The sequence below is a fragment of the Pseudorca crassidens genome, chromosome 16, assembly GCF_039906515.1.
Source record: "Pseudorca crassidens isolate mPseCra1 chromosome 16, mPseCra1.hap1, whole genome shotgun sequence".
NCBI classification, from domain to species: Eukaryota; Metazoa; Chordata; class Mammalia; order Artiodactyla; family Delphinidae; genus Pseudorca; species Pseudorca crassidens.
The window spans coordinates 48,748,638-48,763,181 of NC_090311.1; the positions used below are offsets into that span (position 1 = coordinate 48,748,638).

The 14,544-nt window shown below is 55.8% G+C and overlaps 1 protein-coding gene across 2 annotated transcripts in view; it reads left to right on the top strand.

Moving 5' to 3' along the window:
- Positions 1 to 3,528: 3,528 nt before the first annotated feature.
- GRID1 (glutamate ionotropic receptor delta type subunit 1) overlaps positions 3,529 to 14,544 on the top strand; it is a 666,917-nt gene continuing 655,901 nt past the window's right edge. Inside the window, exons 1-2 of one of the 2 annotated variants that reach the window (XM_067710323.1) lie at positions 3,529 to 3,785; positions 6,006 to 6,161. In XM_067710323.1, coding sequence (XP_067566424.1) covers positions 3,707 to 3,785; positions 6,006 to 6,161 — 235 coding nt within the window. In that variant the 5' untranslated portion in view covers positions 3,529 to 3,706. The remainder of the gene's footprint in view (positions 3,786 to 6,005; positions 6,162 to 14,544) is intronic. The other variant, XM_067710322.1, reaches the window with a different exon arrangement.

Consider the following 14,544-nt stretch of genomic DNA (forward strand, 5'->3'; position numbering starts at 1 on the left):
ACTTCCTAGTGGACCACCATATTCTCTTTGTCTTGACACTTCACCTGCAGGTTTGGTGGCAAACTACTGGCTTCCAGTAGTATTCTAGTTGAGAGTGCTGATGGGCCCAGTTTATCTCTTTGCACCCTCCTTTCCCAAGTGGAAAATGGGAATATCGTCTCCTAGTAAAATGTAGGGTGCTGAGTGCAGTGCCTGCAAATGGTAAATGCTAAATAAATACGGTTATAATTAGTATAACCGAAGATCTCTTTAGAAAAAGCAATCACCTGTGCTGGCTGAACTCTGTGCAAATGAAGGATTTATTGACCCAGTTTTAATTTCTGTGAATACATCTTTTGTAGTAAGGAGCAAACCAAGAGGACCGAGTCCTGGGTGCAGCAACTCACCTGGTGCCTTGGGTAAGTTACTCCTTTCTCTGAGCCTCGGTTTTCCCCTCCGTAAAATGGGTTTGTATCATATGACCCAGAGATTGCTAACCTCTCTTCTCCAGCCAGGTTATTGGAGTCAGGGTGAACTTGTTCATCAGGTAGAGTTGCTTGCCCGGGAGCCTGGACTGGGGGAGGCAGCTTTTACAGCCCCAGAGGTTATCAGGGTCGAAAGGGACTGGGCTGGCTCGATCAATAAGTAATTAAGGTTTTGATGAATCTGATAAAGCCCCAATAAGCCAATGTCCTTGGAAGCTGGTAATCCCAACTTCAGGTGGCAGAGAGGATTAAAATAGTCTTGCCTAGAGGTAAACAGGCCTAGGGCCCCAGTGATCTCTGGGTTTGCCTCCCAGCTCTAGTAGAAATGGGACCTGTGCAGAGTATCCTTCCTGGCCAGTCAAGGTATATCTAGGCCATTCCAGTCTGGTAGGGAAAACTGGCTTGGCTTGGAAGTATAAGAGGGTGAGCATTAAGAGATGAGCATCTTGGGATGGTGAAGGACCCCGCACTGTCGGAAGTGGAGGGGAAGGTGGTGCCCAGGAGAGGAGCTTCCAGGGGAATGCCAACCTGTGTCATAGCCCTCAGGTCCAAAACGAGAGGGACCTCATCATCCAGATTAGAAACTGATAGAACTCTCCCCCAAACTATGTGTGTTTCTAGGTTGACTTCTTAATATTTGGAAGGGGGGCTTGAGACTTGTCTCACTGCAATAATGCTGCCACTACCTAGCATAATAAATATCAAGAAAAACTTGTAACTGGGTTAGAAGTATCACACGTCTACTTTACTAACATACTACAGGGGTCCCAACAAGTGTGTTTGGGGATCCCTGACCCTGTGGCCCTTGACCCCAGATTTGAGCCCCTACAGGGTGAACATACCACCATCCTTCCCAGGAGGAGACAGTCTCCATAGGAACCAAATTGCTACATAATAAAACCCATTCTTTATTCCCTTCTTTCTACAACTTTTCAGCCAGTGCATGGTAGAATTTCCAGGGAGTGAGAATGGAGGCATGGGGGGGTTGTAGAGCCCGGGAGGGGTGTGTTTTACAATTCAAGGCCCCTAAGATGGATTTCTTGAGGAAGTGCCTTTGTGTGGGCACCACACCCAGCTGGACAGCCCAGCCTCCTTCAGGCGTGGTCATTCCTCTCCTCTTGCCTATGGACCCTTCGTCCTGGAAGTCACCTTGCCAGCCCATGTGGTTCCCTGCTGTTTCTCCAACCCAGCTTCTCCTCTCCCCTAGGTTCCCCCTGCGGCCCCACCAGCCACTGCAAGGGCTGCCTCACTGTTCTCCAAGCCTGCACTGTCCCCCTCTGCACAGCCTCCTCCCACACCTTTCCAAACTAAAATTTGCCAGTGACTTCTGTGGCAGGCAGCTTGGGACACACACATACGCGCGCGCGCGCGCACACACACACACACACACACACATACACACACAGACACACTCACACTAAATTCTTTTTCTTCGTATCTTGGCTAGCTAACCAGCATTCAATGCCTGGAAGCCTCCCTTCCTTCTCCCTTGGTAACCTCCACTCAGCCTTTAGAACTGTCACCTCCTCCACGAAACTATCCCCTGGCTCTTCCTCCCAGGCTGGGTCACAGCCCAGAACGCGCCTGTGCGTTTATTCAGGGTCCTTGCCACATCTTTTAATGATCTGTTTAGGTGTCTGCCTCTCCTCTGAGCGGGGAGTTCCAGGTAAGGTCTGTTGCTGAGTCTCTCTGAATCCCTCACGCCTTGCGCACGGCCCTGATCAAGGCAGGGGCCTTGGGGCGCAGGCCAACGACAGGGCCAAGGGGCGCTCCCGGGCTCGCGGAAGTGGCCCCTTGCACTAGGCTCTGCCAGGCGCGCCCGGACCGAGCTTCCGCGGAATCCCGGTCCGGGAAGGCTCAGCTGTCTTCCTGAAATCTTCGGTGTGCCACGTGGAGCCCAGTCTGGAACTTGTTGTGGGGGGCGGGGGCAGGGTGGCTAGGCGTCAGGCCTGCCACTTCCACCCAGGCTGGAGCCCAAACAGCTTAACGATACATCTGGTGGTGGCTGGCCGGAGGCATTCCCGGAGCGGTGGAGAGAGCCCCGTTCTGCGCTGGCCGCGAGGAGCCGGCTCTTCGCCCTGGGCTCGCGCGAAAAGACTCCGTGCAGAGTCGGAGTCTGAGCACGCCGGCCGCTTAGAAAGCTCCTCACGTCCAAGCGCCGCGGTCACGGATGCGCCGGTTTCCGGCCATGAATTGGGCTTCAGAGTGCGAGCCGCCTGCCCGACTCCCGGCTGAGCCCGGGGCCGCGGGGTGGGGGATGGGCGCCCGCCAATGTCGGTGGGGCCAGCTAGGGTTGGAGCCCGCGGCCGCGGCTCTGCTCCGCGACGTTTGGCCGCGGCGGGTCCCTTTTGGCTCCCCTTGCGTCTCGGTGCCTGGCTCAGTGCCCTGCCCGGTCTCTCTCACGGCTACCCCTGGCCCGGCTCCTAGAGGGGCTCTCTGCCCAGGGCGGGGGTCATGGCCCAAGACGCAAGGCGGCTGAGGTCGGCGGGGGCCAGGGGGCTCCGGGAACCCTCGAGGGCAGTCGGAGGCCGACCCTTCTCCATCCTCTGGTCCCTGGCGAACGGGGGGCACGAGGCCCAGGGCCGCCAAGTCTCTGCGCGCCGCAGCCCCGGCCGGTCCCCATCGCTCTGCGGGCCTCCGAGCGTCCCTCGGGCTGGAAGCGCTGAGCACCCGGCGCCCCCTCCGAGCCGCGAGCGGGAGAGCGCCGCGTTGCGAGGCAGAGGCTCCGCAGTCACGTGGTCGAGAGGAGGGCGGAGGGGAGGGAGGCGGGCAGGGAGGGGAGGGGAGCGGAGTCGAGGGGGAGGAGGAGGGGAGGGGGCGTCCTCCGCAGTTCGGCTCCTCGCCGGGGCTCAGACACACAGCGAGCCCGGAGCCGCCGCGCCGACCCGGCTGCCGCCGCCACCGCCGCCACCGCCTCCGCCGCCTCCGAAGCCTCCAGAGCCGCGGGGAGCGCCGCTGCCGCCGCCGCCGCCGCCGCCGCGGGCCGCCCCCGCCGCGCCGGCCTGGGCTCGGGCCGCCAGCGTCGCCGCAGCCACCAGCGGAGCGGGAGCCCGACCGCGCTGGGCTGGGCTGGACTGGGGCGGGCGCAGGGCTCAGGGGCGGGCGCGCGGGGAAAGACGCACGGGCGGGCTTCGCTCTCCCGGGGAGCGGCCCGGGACTGCACCCGGACCGGCGCCTCCCCGCTCCGCGCTGCCCTCGGCCTCGCCCCGGGCCCGGGCGGATGAGCCGCGCGCCCGGGGGACATGGAAGCGCTGACGCTGTGGCTTCTCCCCTGGATATGCCAGTGCGTGTCGGTGCGGGCCGACTCCATCATCCACATCGGTGAGCGCGGCGGGCGCGGGGCCGAGGTTGGGCGGGGGCCCCAGCGGCGCGGGGGGTGCGCGGCGTCCAAACTTGGCTGTTCCCTGGGCCGAGGGGCTCGGCGGGCGGTGCTCCCCCGAAGGGCCGCTCCGCGCCGCCCCGCGGAGATGTGCACGGGCCGCGCCGCGCTCCCGCGGGCTCCCGTTGCTCCCCGGGGCTCCAATCCCCGCCTCGGGGCCCCGCGGCCTCTGCCGACACTTAGGGCCGCGGCTGCGGGAAATCCGGGGCTAGGCGCAAGTCCAGACCCGCGCCCCTGGCGGGGCCGTCGGCGGGGTAGGGCCAGCCCTTAGGCGCAGCTCAGAGCAGCGGGCGCCGAAGGCGGCAGGGCCCGGGGTCTCGCTAAGTTGGCAGGGCAGGATTCAAGAGGCCCAACCGGAACCGTGCGTGAATGTGGGTGGGTGGGTGTTGTCAGCGTGTGTCTCTGTGTGCGCTTGTGGCTCCGTGTTGGTGTCACTGCGAGAGGGCGTTGGGGTGTATGGGGCCATCAGAGCCTGTGTTGGTGCGTGCATGACTGTCAGCCTGTTAGAGTGGACACAGTGTCTGCCTGTTTCTCTGGTGTGTGTCTGTGTACCTCTCTGTATATGTGTGTGTGTGTGTGTATCTGGCTGTGGCGACAGCAGCCCAATCCTGGACCGTCCCAGAGTTTCCTACGGCCTAGGTCTTGGGGGCCGGCACATGGTCTGGGTGGTGGGAATCAGGGAAGAAGCCTGGGCTGTGGTGTGGTGTGTGGGGGGAGTGTGTGTGCGCGCGCTGAGCGGGAAGAGACCGATGGAGGGAGAGAACCGGCAGAGGAGAGAAGATGAGATAGAGGAGAGGAGGAGGGGGCTTGTCGCTGATGGGGAGTGTGTGGGAGTTGGTAGCAGCAGGGGAGAAATCCCAGGAAGTTGGTACGGGCTGGGGGACTGACAGCGGTTGCTTTTGGGGAGCCCGTCTGCAGTCGCTTTTCCGGAAGTTGGGAAAGACCAGCGAGCCCAGAGAGTCTGGGGGGTTGGGAGGTGTGAGAAGGCAGGGATGATGGGACAGGCGAGGCCGGGGTGTGATGGGTGGTCAGGGACTAGGCCTGGGCTTGGTGCGCTGCAATCCCCCTGCAGGAGTCAGGGGCCGGGGCCAAACCTGCTTCCCAATGGTGGTGGAGGTTGCGGGGGGGGGGGGCGCTTGGGTCTCGAGGTCAGCATTGCGGCTCTGGGTGTAGCATGGAACAGGACCTTCCTCCTCCTGCCCAGCCCCCAACTCGGGGAATCACTGGGCCCAGCCCTGGGACTGTGGTGACCCTCAGGGCCTGGTGAGGGGGAGGACTCCGGAGTTGTCCAGGCTACAGGGCCAGGTTCGGTGAGTCCCACCGATCCCGGCTTCAAGTGCTGAGAGTCGGCCACGGCGGTGCTAAGAGCGCAAAGGGCCAGCCGGAGGCCGCCCCAGAGGAGCTGTTCATGGTTCTAGAAAGCCCTTTCAAGAGCGGCTCCTTCTGGGCTCCTCAGCCCTGCTGGGTTAGAAGGCAAAGGGTCTAGGGACATCCTCCTACCCACCCACCCCTAACGTACACGGCAGGAGAAAAAGTGGGGAGGGATGGAAAGCAGGAGGCAGAGCCCAGGGAGCCAGGCTGGGACTGAGCTGCCTGCTTGCCTGTCATCGGTTATCAAAGGCCCCTGCGTAAAGAAGCCCCCTGGCGTAGGAGAGCCACTGTGGACCTGCTCGCTTAGCTCTTTGCAGGGGGTGGTGCGCAGGGCAGAAGGAAGTCATTGTTCCATTTTGGGATTGGGGCTGGGGACACTTGCCTGCAGGGGAACTTTGTGGCTCCTGGGATAGGACTCACGGGGCCATGTCAGGGCATTTAGGTGCTGCCTGAGGTCACAGCAGCTTGGCTCAGTCCATTATGTGGGGCATGGTTGATACATGAGGTGGTTTGGTTGTGAGACACTTGTGTGACCTGGTGGCAGCATATGTCATGTGCATGTGTAACTCATGTCGACTGTGTTGGAATATTTGAGGGGTGTGTTTCTGTGTTGGGGGACTGAGGAGAGCCTTAAACTATCCTATCAGGCTGAAACCGCAGCCCAGAAGTCCTGCCACCTGGCAACCTGCAGTCCTGCCAGCACCATGACCAGAGGGCCAAGGCTGGGGTAGGGGTGGGGTGGGGAAGCGGCCCCCTCTAGGCCTATAGCCTTGACCCCTCCTCTCCTCCAGGTGCCATCTTCGAGGAGAACGCGGCCAAGGACGACAGGGTGTTCCAGCTGGCCGTATCCGACCTGAGCCTCAACGATGACATCCTGCAGAGCGAGAAGATCACCTACTCCATCAAGGTCATCGAGGCCAACAATCCTTTCCAGGCCGTGCAGGAAGGTGAGTGGCTGGCCGCCATGCCCAGGGCTAACAGGGCGGGGGGGCCCTGCCAGCAGCGCTGGAGCCCTGCAGGGTCGCGAAGGGCTGGGCCACGCAGGGTTCCCTGTGTGCCTGGGCAGTCACGGGGCCGCGCACGGTGCGCGCTCCCTCCCCGGCCCACCAAAGCAGTGGTGCGGGAGTGCCTTGCGCTGCGGGGCTGGAGCGGAGAGCTTGTGAGCGGGGAGCTGGGCTCCTCGCGGGGCGTGTCTCGGGCTTGTGCGGCTCCTTTCCAGCTGGGTGGGCGCGTCTGTGAGCCGCGCAGGCGTGTGTGGCTTAGGGCTGTCTGTGTTGTTTGAGTGTGGGTGGGTGTGTCCTCGAGCAGGGTACCTGTGTTGGTGCACCTCCCCTGACCTGGATGGGCCAGTGTCTTCTTCGCTATCAACCGAGGAGCGAGGAGCGTGTGGCGCCCAAGCCCGTGAACGCGCGGCATCTCTCGCCTCGAGGCCGCTCTGTGCCTCGGCTGGCTGGCGTTTCTCGGCCGGCGGCGCTCCTCCTCCGGGTTTGGAGGAGCCGTTCTCCCTCGCGGTCCCCGCCGTGGGCGGAGGCGTCCCCGCCCGGGCCGAAGGTGGGCGCTGTTTGACCAGAAAAGCAGCGGAGTTGGGCCAGGCCAGGCTGCGGGGAAATCCTAGCCCGTGCCTGGGCCGCTGTGGTCCGCAAACTCGGGCCCGCAGGCAGAGGCAACAAGTGCGAGGCTAAGCGCAGAAGCCCCCTCTGCTCTTCCCTACTCTCTCATTCGCTCACCTCCCACTTGGCTTGAGCCTGGGCTCTGGGCCTCGGGTATCTCTCCCACGATGCCTGCTTCCTCATCAGAGACTAAGGCTTTCACTGCCCCTGATATCTGCCTGGCCCAGGGCCCCTTTCCTCTCCTCTGCCCCCATATCCATGGTTTCTCCTAGTTCCGTATATCCAAGGCTTTGACTCTGAGGCCCTCGCCCAGGAGTATTGAGGACAGAGGCCACAGCTGGTAGCCGGGATTCCTCCCAGGAGGAACGGACAGGACAGTGGGTCAGTGTAGGGAGGAGGTGGGCTGGCTGAGGGCACCAAGCAAGTTACCCTCGCCCCGCCCCTGGGCCCAGAGCCCTCCTCCGGCTCTAGGTTATATGTTGGCTGCTGGTTTTCTTGTATCTCCAAGGATAGGATGACTCAGTGAAGGCTCTGGTCTGGGTGCAGAAGGTCAGAACTGGTGCTGGGGAGAACTTGGTGCTGGAAGGAGGTTTTGGGGAGTCTGCTATTCTTGCAGAGGAGGGAGAAGGCCCAGCTCTGGGGCCTGAAAGTCCAAGGATGTCTTGAGGTACTTGTGAAAACCTGGAGGTCTGGATGTGTTTTGGGGGTGGTGGTGAGTGGGGTGAGGCTGGTGTTGTCTGTCAGGGGAGCTGCCACTCCCAGCCCTGGCAGAGGTCTGACATTCATTGAGGTACGAGGGAAGGAATCCCTGTCCTTCTTTGCTGTCTGATCATGTCCTACCTGCAGTCCCTGCCCCCGCATGCCCTGCCCTTGGACTTTTTTTTCAGCGTGCCCTCATCACAACTGTTGCATGTGCTTGGGGTGGGCTCTAGCCAGGGGAGGGTGGGACCTCCTTAGGCAGGAGTGACCCTAGCTGGGGTGGGGATCTGTGGTGACACAGGCTTTTCCAGTTACATGCCACAGTTTTCACAATGCCTCATGCTCCCTTGACACTGTCCCCATACACTCGTCTCTGTGGACATTTATTCTTTGTGCTTGGGAGCTGAGGACGCAGCTGGGGAGCACCTGTTTCCTGCCCCAGGGAGCTCACAGTGTGGCAGGGATGCCGCCTGTGTTTGCCATGGCAGTTTGGCGCTTCCACCTGCTCTGTTGACATACCTTGTTTCCATTGACTTCCCCTCGGCTGTGTTGACTATTCCATGCTCATTCATTTTGCTCCAAATGATGCCCATTGCCCCCCCCCCGCCCCCCTCCAGCAGCAGGTCCCCAGAGACTGAAGCTAATGCTCTTGCCCAGGGTTACAGTCTCAGGCAGGTAACACACATGGGTGAACTGGGCAGCTGGGCCTGAAAGAACCTGGAATGTGGGGTCTGGAGAGGTCATCTCTGTCAAAAGGAGCGGCTGTTCCGTAGCTTCAACTGACTTTACCATTTGGGAATGAAAATCCTAGTGTTATAAATGGGATGATTTTTTTTTTTTTTTTAAGAGGAGCCCCAAATCTGGACTTTAATGTAAAACCTGATTTCTAACTGTGCTCGACGAATCAAACAATTTGAACAACACAGTACAAGCCAAATAAAACAGAGCTTCGGGCCGTTCAGCCTTCAAGCCCTAATGCAACTTTGTTCTGGAGGCACAGGGCTCTACCCAGGGGCCTTTTCTGGGTCTCAGTTTCTCTATTTTTATAACTGGAAGAATGTCTCAGGCTCCAAGCATGGCAGGCTGACACAGTCTTGGAAGCGTGTGAGTGAGTGTGTGCGTACATCCAGAACTAGAGAATTGGAAGCTGATGGCTGACAGTTGTCCAGGTGGAGGAATACTGACCAGGTGGTGTTGGGCTACCCTCTGCCCAGAGGGCGTGTGCAGGCTAAAGTTGGTATGCTTTCAACTGATCAGCCCCGTGGGCAGAAATTCACATTGTTATCCCATGACCTTTTGAAGCCCTGGGATGTTACCAGGGATGGGACTCCTCGAGAGCCTCAGGGAGTACAGAGCGGGGCACAGAGGCTCCTCCTCCCTGGCCTGAGGCTTGGTGCAGCAGGCGCTCAGCTGGCTGGGTGTCCTTCCTTCTGCGCTCTGTGGGGTGCTGTCCATCCCGTGGCTTAGCCCTACCTGATAGATATCTCATCTCTCGGCCCTGCTTGATAGATATCTCATCTCTCTCCTGGGCTTGGACAGTCCCAGCAGCAGGACATGGGTGGTAGATGCAGCTCGGATGGGAAAGGAAAGGACTTCTTGGCTGGGGCAAAGGCAGACTGGGGTTCGGTCTCCATCATGGACTGGGCGAGCTCCCAGTGACAACCCCCCCACCCCCGAGGTGGAATTGGGATTGAAGTGGTGCTGCCCCATTTTGACTTGAGAGGTAGCACCATGCAGGAATAAGAGCATAGTTCTTGGAGTCCAAGAAACTGGGTTCAAATCTTGCTTGCCTCATGTGCAGTGTGATTTTGGCAGAGGCCTGGCCCTGTTCTGAGCTTCTGTTCACATATCTGTTGAAAGGGAACAATCACAGTACCTGCCTCCTGGAATTATGGTGAGGATTAAATGAGATGAGACATGTATGAATTGTCTGCAGAGGGCCTGCAGTAGGTGTCCAGTAAACGTGAATTCCCTCTCCATTTCTTGACCAACTGTGAATCCATCTCAGCTTCTCCTGAGGCTGTTATTTTCAGCTGCACCGTTGGTTAAGCTAGTGAATTCCTTGAGAGCGGACCCTAACTGACCTTTTCATTTTCAGCTTTTTGCTTAACTTTTCCCCTCCTGATTATAAAAGAAATGCTTTGCTACAATGAGCATGAATTAATTTAAAAATGAGAAAAAGGAAAAGGGCAATGCATGCTCATTATATAAAATGTGGAAGGTACAGGAAAGCATCAAGAGACAGAACAAAATCGTTTGGAATTCTACCACTGTTCTTTCCTTCTAGTCTTTTTTCGTGCACTGAATTTCATAAGTGCTGAGAGTTCCTATTCTGTTCAGTTGTGTATATATATATATATATTTTTTTTTTCATTTAACATATCATTGGCTTTTTTTGAAATCACTATGAACTATTTGTAAACATTACTTTTAATGGCTGCATATATTTTCAATATCCAAAACAACTTATTTTTAAAAATGCAAACATTTATGTTGGGATATGCTTAAGTATTTAATGAAGAAAACAGGAAACCCTACTTTGGCTTGTTGGTCCTAAGATTTATACCTGCAGTTTTTTCAGGCTGATTTTGTATCCATACAAGCTTCTTACAAGTTACCTTTTGAGGTAGTTGGTCAGTTTATGTAAAAGATTGGATCACTTTTTAATAAAGTATGCATTTGGTGAGGATTTAGCAAATGATAACACAGAAATGGTATTTAAATCTCTAAAAGGCTGTATCTTAGATTTAGTTGGTAAAGTCCATGTTAACAATAAGTGTGAAAATTTGTCTTCTAGATACTAGATGAGATACTAATTTGTTAAATAAAAAATTTTCATATTGCTTTAGAGTGCCTGCTCAAGGAGAGGATTATATAAATGCATAAACGCATAAAGGAACTGCCTGAACATGAGTCTCTTCCGTTCACAGTATTATCTTTTACTGTAAGTGAAAGACTTGAGTTATTGGTTATGCTGTAGATATATCTGTCACAGAGTGGAAAGATAACAATTTAGGGAAGAGGAAGAAAAAAGGAATATATGTGATGCATTATTCCTTTTAGTTACAATAAGCACAAAAGTGTTTTAGGAAGACAAGGTAAAAATCACCCAAGTATAGCTTGGTGTTCACAGAATACAGCAATGAAACAATGAAATAAGAGGAAAATAAAGCACAGTAAGCTTGGTGGTGTCCATCTGATGGCCTTGCTCGTATTATACTGGTCACTCCTAGGTGGTCACCCTGCCCCTTACGCTCTATGACATCTGCTAGACGGTTTCCCTCCCTGAGCTTTGATGCCTCTGGTGTCTTCCTTGATTTCCCTTCAGAATTATAGGTCCCGCTGAGGCTGTATTTTTGCAGCCTCTGCTGGCAGACCCACTGTTCTCCCTGATAACGGTGTTATAGGTCCCTGCCTGGGAGATACTGTCAGCATTTCCCTGGGTGTGATGTTAGAGTCATTAAAGATGCTTGCAGGCCCACACCATCATTCCCATCCACTCAGCTGCATAATTTTTCTCTTGGCGTTGAAACAAATTTTACCACAACTTTGCTGGTTAAAAATGGGAATGTAGGGAATTCCCTGGCGGTCCAGTGGTTAGGACTTGGTACTTTCACTGCTGAGGGCCCGGGTTCAATTCCTGGTTGGGGAGCTAAGATCCCACAAGCCTGTGTGGTGCGGTCAGAACCAACAACAAACAACAGCAACAACAACAAAACGGAAATGTTTTATCTTACAGTTCTGCAGGTCAGAAGCCTGACGTGGGTCTGCCTGGGTTAAAATCAAAGTGTTGGCAGTGCTGATTCCTTCTGGAGGCTCTAGGAGAGAATCCATTTTCTTGCCTTTTCAGCTTCCAGAGGCTGCCTGCCTTCCTTAGCTCCTGGCCCCCTTCCTCCATCTTTAAAGCCAGCGATGGTGGGTGCGGTCCTTCTCACAGCAAGTCACTTCTGTCCTCACGCCCACTCCTCTGATTCTTCTGTCTCCCTCCTCCCAGGACCCTTGCGATTACATTGGGCCCACTGGGATAATCCAGGCCTATCTCCCTGTCTTCAAATCAGTTGATTAATTCCATTTGCAACCTTAATTCCATTGCAGCCTTGCTTCTCTTTTGCCATGTAGCCTAGCATATTCACTGTTCCAGGGGTTAGGATGCGCATGTGTTTGTGGGCCATTTTTCTGCTACCGTGTTGGCACACCTGGCAGGTGCCTGTTGTAGGCAGTGCACATAGTGACCCTTCCCTTTCTTCCGCTCGGTTGGCTGCACTTTTGCTTACTGTGTGGCATCCTCTTGTCACTTGGGGCGTATGGCCATTGTTCCCCTGTCTTTCAGACTCGCTCTGGAGGTGGCACACTGCAAGTCTGCAGGCCTCTACTGACTTCCCTGTGCTCTCCAATGACACACTGACTTCCTTCCTGGGGCCTGCAAGCTGCTTGTGCCTAAGGAGGTTCCTAGAGGAATCTGCTTTGTGAATAGCTAGACTGTAAGTCTGTGCCACCATGCAGGTCCATGACCTCCATTTCTTCCAGGCCAGGTTCTTCAGACGCCCCCCCTCTCCCCGCCCTCCATCCCGCTCACCTAGAGCACAAGGTGAGGGTCCCTACAAAGGTCAGTCTTTCTCAGCTGACACACAGGGTCTTCTGCCAGTGATGTTTCAAGCCAGGAGATGGCTGTGGCCACGGCTGCAGGTGCTGATGGCCGCTCACTAAAGTTGGGCTGGGGACAGGGAACCATCTAGTCCCCTCTCTGGATTTCTCACAAGCCTGTGTCTATGTATAACTGCCAAAAGTATAACTGCCATCTTCCCTCAGCTGGACTACTGGGCTTCAGAGCTGTCCTTCATTCTAGGGTCACTCTTGTGTGTCCAAACACACACACTCTCTCTTCATAGACTGTACTCCTGCCCTCCCCACATCCTCATACTTAATGGGTTCCAGAGGCTCCCTTTTAGTATCCCTATTGCTGTAGCCTTGCCCCCAGATTGGGAGGTTGGACTTAACTGGCAGTGAACAGATGGGCCTCTCATGCCAGGCGTGTGGGTTGGAGGCCGTGGGTCTAGTGAGACACTTTTCCTCATGCTGCCTCCAAGCTTCTGCTGTTCCCATTCCTGGTGACGTGGGAACCTTAACAACCTTCCTGTCTAGAGTAGCACGTTGGGGCCATTTGTCCAGGTTTCTCTTGGAGGATAGCTAAGGCTATCCCTTAACACTGAAAGCCACATCTTGTAAGGGCAGACAGACTCTTTCCAAATTCTTGTAGTTGCCAGGTCAAAAATCCCCTTGCCTTGGCCCCTATATCAGCCATCTTCTCTCTTTACGTGGCCTTTTCACTACCCAGAAAATTCTGTCACCTAAAAACTTGGAACATTGAGTCTGTACTGCTTGTTCCCAAACCATTTCTAACCCAGTCTGATAACCTGGATGTGAATCTTTTTAGACTTGGCCACGCAGGGAAGTGCCTGTTTGTTCCTACCCTTTGGTTTTGTTCTGTGGTTCCCTTTGTATCGGTCAGGATAGACTCAGTTATGCCATCGTAACAAACACTCTCCAAGTCTAGTGGCTTAACATAACACACACTTATCTCCTGCTCATGCTACGTGTCAGCTTGGAGCTTGGCTCATCATGGTCGCTCAGCTTGAATATTGCTGGTTGCTGTGCCAGAGGGAAAGAGAGCTCTAGGGGTCTCCACCTGGATGTGACACATGCCACTTCTACTTATAATTTATTGACCAGAACTAGTCATGTGGTTCCAGCCAGTTGTAAGGGATCCAGGAAGCACAGACATACTGTGTGCCTGGGAAGAGAGAGAGAACTGGAAATAGTTGGTGAATGACACCAATATCTACTACTCAGGTCATGTCAAAACAACCCTCCCATTTCCTTGGTGACCCGTTAAAACAACAAAAACAAAAGAAACAAAAACAAGTAGAATTTTAGGTATTGGATCCTGGTTGGACCAAATCCATGGCTCCCATCAGTTCCCCTTTGCCCACTCATTTACTTGTTCCCCTGCTCCAGAAAGCCCCAGGCAGCCCTTTGGTGTAGGGGGACGTCAGGAAGCCTGGGTCTCCAGCCCCGCCAGACTCTCAGAAGAGAGCCAGTCTGTGTCTACCAGCCTTGTCCTCTGTGAACTAGGGCCTGGATGGGCCCAGCTCTCCCAAGCCTTGGGCTCAGTGCTTCCTAAGGAATGAGATGAAGACTGGCTATTGTGGCACCAGCATCAGTGACCCCCACAGTTGGACTTAAGCAAGTCTGTGTTTCCTGTGGACTCAGCAGGACTCCCTGTGGCCCTGTTTCTTCTACAGACACCCCCTGCCTCCTCCCAGTGCCCTCCTCACCCCTACCTTCCCCCACAGCAGCAGCTCTCTCTCTTTTGCTAAGGCATTGGGCTGGAGTGGAGACTCATCTCTGCCATGGGCTGGCCTGTGACAGCTCCCTTCTCTGGAGTCTGGCCTCTCTGACAGGCTTGGAGCCCAGGAAGGCAGCTGGGTCTGTGTTCACTATCCCATCAGTTGGGCTCTCCTAAGACCTTCCTTCCAGCCTGTAAACAGCCCGTTTCCTGGTTGATGGCCACAGGTTGGGAGAGAAAGACCCAGGGTTCTCCCTTCCGGGCCTGAAGCACAGGCAGGGTAGCTGGGAGGTGGTTAGATGGCCCTCTTCTGTCTGTTTCTGGCCCCGATCTGGGCAGGGCAGGCTCCCAGTGGGTGAAGCCAGGGGCTGTCAGTTGGGGCCCAGGGCGGTCCTTATCCCAGGCTGCACCTCCTCCTCGAGCCAGACCTGGAGTGTGTGGCTCTGGCTAGTCCTGTGTGCCTAGTTTACTTCCCTTACATTAGTTCTTCGCCAGACCCACCGGAGGCAGCTAGACACTGTAGCTCCGTCTCTGCCTGCGCTGTGCCTGTTCCCAGCCAGAGCTCAGCCTGGCCCTCGCATGCCTCTGCGTGAGGTTAGACATGGTGCCTACAAGCCCAATTGGGGGCAGAAGGAGTCTTGTTGATCTCACGCACAGACTGGGGTTCCCGTCCCT